Raw genomic sequence first — 8,145 nt, 5'->3', positions numbered from 1 at the left:
CAAAATAGAGACTCACATATGAACTTTTACCGTATGAACTCCAGCTGTATGTTTAAGTTTTCAGATTTCAACTTGTCCAGTAATTAGGACTACCTTTGTTATTGTCAGAGTGAACTGCTGAAACAGTTTCTTTGCGTCATCGTTGTGTTTAATTGCTCTCTGAGGGCTAAAAGCCGATGATCTGTTGACCATGTTGATCATTGTGCCAAAAGCTTCACTTGTCTCAGTGACACATGCAGCTCATTAGGACTGTGTTCATGGAGGTCCCTGGAGACGCGATGGCCGCTGGCTCATAATGAGGTGTTTGCAGGGTCTGTGCAGCCAGACCACTCACCTGAGGCCTGACCTGTTTACTCCGCAGTGTGTTTGGTACACCTGGGAGGTCACAGCACAGGACGCTAATGACTCTAACGACAGCAGCCGAGCAGGAGCTGTCGCTTCATCTCTGTGCCTCAAGATCAGAAAACAGGCTCGAGGGCATGCCGGCATTATCAACACAGGTTGCATCAGAATGACGAGAGTTTGTTTTTCCCTTGTACTGAAGCACAAACGTTCATCCCAATCTAGAAAACTAAGACAAACAGCTTTAAGGACAAACTTCATCCTGATTTCTGCCCTCTTATTCTGAAGGGTTCTGCAGTCATGGCACACGGATCAGGATTCAAATGAAATCCTACTGATGAGTCTCAACCTAAATCATTTTCTTAACTTAAAACGGTGGTTTTAACTTTCCTGGACCTGACAAGAACATACAATCAACTCTATTTCATTCATTTATCTGTTGTTTTAACCTGTCCTGTCCAGCAGGAAGCAGCAGAACGGAGCTATGGCTGCCGGAAACTTCCAGACTGATTGACTCTTCAAGAAGAGATTAAAGTGTGAAGCTCCGCTTGATAACATGGTTTCCTACTTTATTTTATTCATTTTAAATCCTGAGACATGATATTGCTGGACTGACAGGGAAAGACAGGAAGAGAGACAGAGAGAGAAGGACACAGAGTGTAGAGAAGGAAGAGAGCAAAGATTCCACCATCCTCCAACTAGAACCCACACTCCAGAACCTGAACAGAGAGAACAGAGAACCTCCTCTGGACTGTAGCTAGAGAACACAGCTGGCAGTGAAGCTGAGGATCCAGCTGTCAAATTACAAAGCAGGGCATCAGGAGAGACCTGATCCAGAGAGTCATTAGTCCAACAGCCCACAAGACAACAAGGATCATGACCTCTGACCTCTAACAAGACCAGAAGCAGGCCAGACAGGCCGTCAGGGCCAGAGGGCCATGACCATACCCAGGAGAACCGGCCCCAGTCCAGTGCTACATCCACGTACCCCGAGATCCAGGCTATCAATCCAGGCTTGGCCCAGAGTCCCAGAGCAGGGCTGTCTCCGGTCAGATGGTGGCCTGAGGCAAATAGAAGTTATGAGGCCTCTTTCTCCACACGATATGAAGTCGTGTCAAACTCCTCCCCAACAGTGAATTGAAGCTCCATCACTCGGCTTGTGCTGCTTCACCTGCTCCATCTCCACTCTGCTGTGTTCAGGATCTTGTTCACAACCACCCATCAAATGTAGTGAGTTTGCGGAAAAGAGAAAGTACCATCAGCTGAGACGGACAGCCTGCATGTGACCAATGGCCAGAGCCTCAGGAGACACAGGCAACCAGCTCACACTCGAACGGAAAATCAAGCTGGACTGAAGATTTCCACCAGCAGCCATTGCCTGATGTATCGTCAATCAGCTTCGTCATGCTGAGCTCCGGGTTTCAGCTGATTCAATCTCAAACTGTATGAGAAGAAAACTTTCCGTTTTGTCACATGATCTTTTCTAGTTTTGAATTTAACTTTCTCCACATCCCTAATGGTTTTCCTGAAGATATTCAGTTCAGAGAAAAAGTCATTTGTTTTTACATTTAATTTCATCTTTCTTTGGGAACAACATGTTGAAGCAACACTAAATGATTTCATGAGTTAAAAATGGGCCTGCCGATCTGACGCTATTCCAGTTTTCATCTTTCCAAAGTTGACAAGATTTTACTGGACTTGGTGTGAAGATTTCTAATAACTTGAGAGAAAGCAGGTTTTTGTCACAGTCATGGATTTTTGGACAGGGAAAATGGATTTGTTATTTTTCCAATCACATGTCTGGAAAATGAATGAAAATTACAATCGAGGTTCGTGACGTCGCCTGGTATGACGCAGTCAGGGCCCCACCCTGGAGCCAGGCCTGGGGTTGGGGCTCGCAAGCGAGCGCCTGGTGGCTGGGCCTTTGCCCACGGGGCCGAGCCGGGCTCAGCCCAAAGGGGCGCCTTTGGGCCAACCCTCCGGCAGACCCACCACACCCTAAAAAATGAATGGCAAAAAACAACCCAAATTGGTTTATTTTTTAACCCAACAGTTAATCAACATTGGACCAGCCCAACAGTAGTTATTTTTACCCAACAAAATGGGCTGGTCTTTTTAACCCAACAGATGGGTCCACAGATTTAGTTCAATCATTGGGTCAAATCAATGTTCATCCGGGTCGATTGTACCTTATGATTGGGTTGAATATTGTGCTAATTTTTAACCCAACTGTTGCATCAAATTAATTTCAGCCCTGGGTCAATTTTATCATATGTACTGGTTCAATGTGCCCAAATTCTGGGTGAAATTAACTACAATTCTGTGTTAATTCAACTAAACACATTGGTTTAGTCTTCCAAAAAAAAAATTGATTCATAGATAAATTAAAATAATATGCATATCTTGTAAACAGCTAATTTTCAAACCCTTTTAAAATTCAATTGCTACTTGACAATGCAATTTTTTTTTTTGCAGTCCATCGATTTTTCAATGAGGGCGAGCTCCGGCAATCTTGAGAGAGATCATAGACAAGCCAGGGCGTAGTTTTTATGGAGGAACAGTCAACAGATCACAGTAGATCCCAGGTGCCGCAATGCAAGGACCAACCACCTTCGGGGGTCCACTTTGGATTTTTCTGTACGGGAATCTCCTTTGGCCTTTGTCACTTACGTGATGACCACAAGGCAGTGGTGCTATTTTACCCATAGCTGGGGGTTGCCACGTGCAGACAGGGGAAGACAGGAGTCGAACCAACAACCTCCCGATTGTAAGGCAACGACACTCCCCACTAAACCACAGCCGCCCCGACAGCTCGCAATTGTTATACACAGTGAGCTACACACCTTAGTTAGCTATTTGGTTAACACTAACTACATGGAGGGCGCTCACTCAAGCAAATTTTTGGGTGGATGACATGACATGATGACATGCTGATTTACATTACATATCTAATTCACAGGACATGACGTCGCACAGTCATGTGAATTAGACATTTAATGTAAATAAGCACAACCCTGTACTGCATCAAGGAGCCAGAGGAACACTTCTGTTCTGTGTTGCAGAGAGAGAAGACGGAAGTGACACTCGGACCCGTTGACAACCCAACAGTGATCAAAACAACCCATGTGCTGAGTTTAAAAATCTGTGTTGATTCTGATGGACTCTAACCCAACACAAGAGTTGCAACAAATAACTGGCTCTAGGGACATGGAATGTCACCTCGTTGGGGGGAAGGAGCCCGAGCTTGTGAGGGAGGTTGAGAGGTACAGGCTGGATATAGTCAGACTCACCTCCACACAGCCTGGGCTCTGGAACCCTCCTCTGGAGAAGGGCTGGACTCTCCACTTCTCTGGCGTTGCCCGCGGTGAGAGGCGGCGGGCTGGTGTGGGTTTGCTTATAGCCCCACAGCTCTGCGCCAGGTGTTGGAGGTCACCCCAGTGAACCAGAGGATCGTATCCCTGCGCCTTCGGGTCGGGGATAGGTGCCTCACTGTTGTCTCGGCTTACGGGCCGAACAGCAGTGCAGAGTACCCGGCCTTCTTGGAGTCCCTGGGAGGGGTGCTGGACAGTGCTCCGACTGGGGACTCCATGATTCTACTGGGGGACTTCAACGCCCACGTGGGCAGAGACAGTGTAACCTGGAGGGGGTGATTGGGTCCCATGGCCTCCCTGATCTGAACCTGTTCTGTTATTGGAGTTCTGTGCTAGCCACAGTTTGTCCATAACAAACACCATGTTTGAGCACAGGAGAGCTTCCAGGAGAGCTCCAGGAGAGCTTCTCTCATGTCCTGAGGGAGGCTGGGGACATGGAGTCCCAGTGGACCATGTTCTCTATGTTCTCCACCTCCATTGTCGAAGCATAAGTGCACTTGGGACCAAGACACCCTAGGTCGGAGGTCGATGATTGACTTTGTTGTCGTGTCATCTGACCTCCGGCTGACCTCCGGAGCAGAGCTGTCGACTGATGATGATCGGTGGTGATTTGAATTTGCTGGCGGAGGAGGAAACCGGACAGACTTAGCAGAACCAAACTTATTGTGAGGGTCTTCTGGGAACATCTGGTGGAACCCTCTGTCAGCAGAGTTTTCAACTCCCACCTCCAGGAGAGCTTCGCTCATGTCCTGAGGGAGGCTGGGGACATGGAGTCCCAGTGGACCATGTTCTCCATGTTCTCCACCTCCATTGTCGAAGCAGCTGCCCGGAGCTGTGGTCGTGAGGTCTCTCCAGTGCCTGTTGTGACGGAAACCCCCGAACCCGGTGGTGGACACTGGAAGTAAGGGCTGCCGTCAAACTGAAGAAGGAGTCCTATCTAGTCTTGTTGGCTCGTGGGACTCCAGAAGCAGCTGACAGGTACCGCCAGGCCAAGCGAGCTGCAGCCCGAGTGGTTGAGGAGGCAAAAACTCGGGTCTGGGAGGAGTTCAGGGAGGCCATGGAGGAGGACTACCGGTTGGCGTCGAAGAAATTCTGGCAAACCGTCCGGTGCCTCAGGAGGGGAAACCTCGGTTCCAGGAGGAACAATGCGGTTTTTGTCATGGTCATGGAACAATGGACCAGCTCTAGACCCTCCATAGGGGCTCGAGGGTTCATGGGAGTTTGCCCAACCAGTCCACATGTGTTTTGTGAACTTGGAGAAGGCGTTCAACCGCGTCCCTCGTGGTGTCTTGTGGAGGGTGCTCCGAGAATACGGAGTCCAGGGCCCCTTGTTAAGGGCCGTCCGGTCTCTGTATGACCGGAGTAGGAGTCTGGTCCGCATTGCCGGCAGTAAGTCGGACCTGTTCCCGGTGCATGTTGGACTCCGGCAGGGCTGCCCTTTGTCACCGGTTCTGTTCATAATCTTCATGGACAGAATTTCTAGGTGGAGCCAGGGGCCGGAGGGGGTCCGGTTCAGGGAGCCACAGGATTTCATCTCTGCTTTTTGCAGATGATGTTGTCCTGTTGGCTCCATCGAACCTGGACCAGCATGCACTGCGGTGGTTTGCAGCCGAGCGTGAAGCGACAGGGATGAGGATCAGCACCTTCCAATCCGAGGCCCTGGTCCTTGACCAGAAGAGGGTGGCCTGCCCCCTCCAGGTCGGTGGAGAGACTCTGGCCCAAGTGGAGGAGTTTAAGTATCTTGGGGTCTTGTTCACAGTGGGGGACGGATGGAGGTGAGATTGACAGGCGGATCGGTGCAGCGGCTGCAGTGATGCGGTTGGTGTATCGGTCCGTTGTGGTGAAGAAGGAGCTGAAAGGAGAAGCTCTCGGTTTACCGGTCAATCTACGTTCCCACCCTCACCTATGGTCATGAGCTTTGGGTCATGACCGAAAGGACAAGATCCAGGATACAAGCAGCTGAAATGAGCTTCCTCCGTAGGGTGGCTGGACTCCCTTAGAGACAGGGGGAGGAGCTCAGTCACCAGGGAGGAGCTCGGAGTAGAGCCGCTACTCCTCCACATCGAGAGGGGCCAGCTGAGGTGGCTCACCCCCTCTTTAGGATGCCTCCTAGACACCTCCCTGGGGAGGCGTTTCGGGCATGTCCCACCGGGAGGAGATACCAGGGAAGACCCAGGACACACTAGAGAGACTACGTCTTTCGGCTGGCCTGGGAACGCCTTGGGATCCTCCCGGAAGAGCTGGAGGAAGTGTCTGGGGACAGGAAGTCTGGGCATCCCTGCTGAGACTGCTGCCCCCGTAACCCGGCCCCGGATAAGCGGTGGAAAATGGACGGATGGATGGATGTCTGGAAAACAGGATCCTGCAATGAGAAGCTCCTGGGTGTTATCCTGGTCCTCACTCTGTCATTTCAAACTCAAATCTGTAACATCACTGGCTCAGCTGACGTGGCCTCTCCCTCTTACCCAGCAGCACCTCCAGCTGCTCAATCCTGTAGGATGAGCAGCTCTAACGACCTGCTCTTTGATCAGTCTGGGTCAATCACCTCCATGAACTCCAGCTGGGTGAAGGTTCTGTCCATCTCCCTGACCATGGAGTTGATCACAGAACTTCTTCCATCCATCATTAAACATCCACTTGGCCCTCAGTTCAAAATATTCAACTTCTGATATTCAACCTCCTCTATAACCTCTGTGACCTCTTCAATAACCAGTATGACCTCCTCTTTAACCTCTGCCCTCCTCCACCCCTCTGCCCTCCTCCACCCCCTCCCCCTTGCCCTCCCCCTTGCCCTCCTGATGTTGCTCTCGGCTGAGCCAGCAGAGTGAGGCAGGGTGATAAATGCTCCGCTCTGGTCTCAGACTGCTCACTGTCAGGTGGCAGTCGTCTCTCTGCTGCTGGAGCTCTGACTGAGATCTGCTTCTTCCAAACAGAACACCTCGATGGGAGATGAACTCAACCAGACTTACATAGTTCTTGAAGGGTTTGTAGGAGTGACCAAATACAGATATCTTTATTTTGTCACAATGTTCACTGCATATATTCTCATTCTGTCCAGTAATGTTTCCATTGTGGCTCTGATTGTGATTCACAGAAACCTTCATGAGCCCATGTATGTTTTTATTGCAGGCTTATTGATGAACTCTATTTTGTACGCCACTGTCATTTACCCAAAGATTCTAGTTGATGTTTTATCTGAAAAACAGGTCATAGCCTACTCTGCCTGTCTCTTTCAATGGTTTGCTCATTACTCTCTTGGTGCTGCAGAAATCTTGCTGCTGGCTGCCATGTCTTATGACAGATACGTGTCTATATGCAATCCTTTGAGATATCCAGTCATCATGAGGAAACCAAACCCCTCGGTGATCCTGTTCTCAGCTTTTCTTCTGCCTGTGCTTCTGGTTTCAGTGCCCACTGCTATGAATGTCAACACAAGACTCTGTCACTTTGCTTTATCAGAAATAGTTTGCGGTAGTATGATTTACAAACTTCACTGCATCAAATCTGTGGTTTTAAACATTTATGGCCTGGCTGTTTTTGGGAATATGATCATTTTCTGTCTGCTCTTCATTTTCTTTGCATACACCAGGATACTCACAGTTGTGCATCGAAGTGGTCCAACGGTTCGGGCAAAAGCAGCACAGACCTGCTTTCCACATCTGATAGTTTTGATCAGCACCTCCTGTTTGTCGACATTTGAGGTTATTCTATACCGAACAGAGGCTAACTTTCCAATCACCGTGCGTCTTGCCATGACATTGCAGAAGATTTTGTACCATCCTCTCTTTAATCCAATCATATACGGGTTGAAAATGCAAGAAATCAACAAGCATTTTAAGAGGTTGTTCAGTCTTAGTAAAATAATCCACTGTGGAAACACGCTCACCCGTCAGACTGTGATTGTTTACTGCCTTCATAAACCAAAGGTGTGATCTCTCTGTCTCGGAAGTGATCATCATGAACCTGCTGTTGAGAAAAAGAAAAGTAAAGCTGCAATCTGCTGGCATTATATTCAACTGGTCGGTTTTGAAAGCACTGTCACCTGTTAACGTTGTGAAGGACATAAGGTTTTAACGATCAGCATCAATATTTAACACGTCTGAAAGTGGGAAACATGAAGGTTTTAGATTTTTGCAGCACACTGTAAGGACTGTAACTTTGTGCCTGAAGGGTGAAATCTGTTTTTCAAGAAGTTACAAACATGGCGATAATACCGAGGGTGATATCATGTTGGTATGTCAAAGCTACTTCATACATTTGACTGCTGTGCTCTGTTCTACGGGTCAGTCTGGGGGATCTGTGTTCCTGCATCTCGGCCCTCTGCTGCAGCTGTTCTGTGTTTTTTGGATTTAGCTCCCGAACCCGCTGAGGACTCCTCCTTTTGTTGCACTTTGGACTTCCTTGGTTTTTGGATTTTTGTCAGTTGGACTTT

The 8,145-nt window shown here is 48.8% G+C and overlaps 1 protein-coding gene across 1 annotated transcript; it reads left to right on the top strand.

Annotated features, from left to right (window-relative positions):
- The first annotated feature begins 6,655 nt into the window (after positions 1-6,655).
- On the top strand, positions 6,656-7,645 carry LOC115402746 (olfactory receptor 10K1-like). Its single transcript, XM_030111269.1, has one exon. It carries the CDS (start codon positions 6,656-6,658, stop codon positions 7,643-7,645), a length of 990 nt encoding a protein of 329 aa, XP_029967129.1.
- The last annotated feature ends 500 nt before the right edge of the window (positions 7,646-8,145 follow it).

This window comes from Salarias fasciatus, chromosome 16 (assembly GCF_902148845.1).
Source record: "Salarias fasciatus chromosome 16, fSalaFa1.1, whole genome shotgun sequence".
NCBI classification, from domain to species: Eukaryota; Metazoa; Chordata; class Actinopteri; order Blenniiformes; family Blenniidae; genus Salarias; species Salarias fasciatus.
This window is presented reverse-complemented; position numbering and strand designations above follow the sequence as displayed.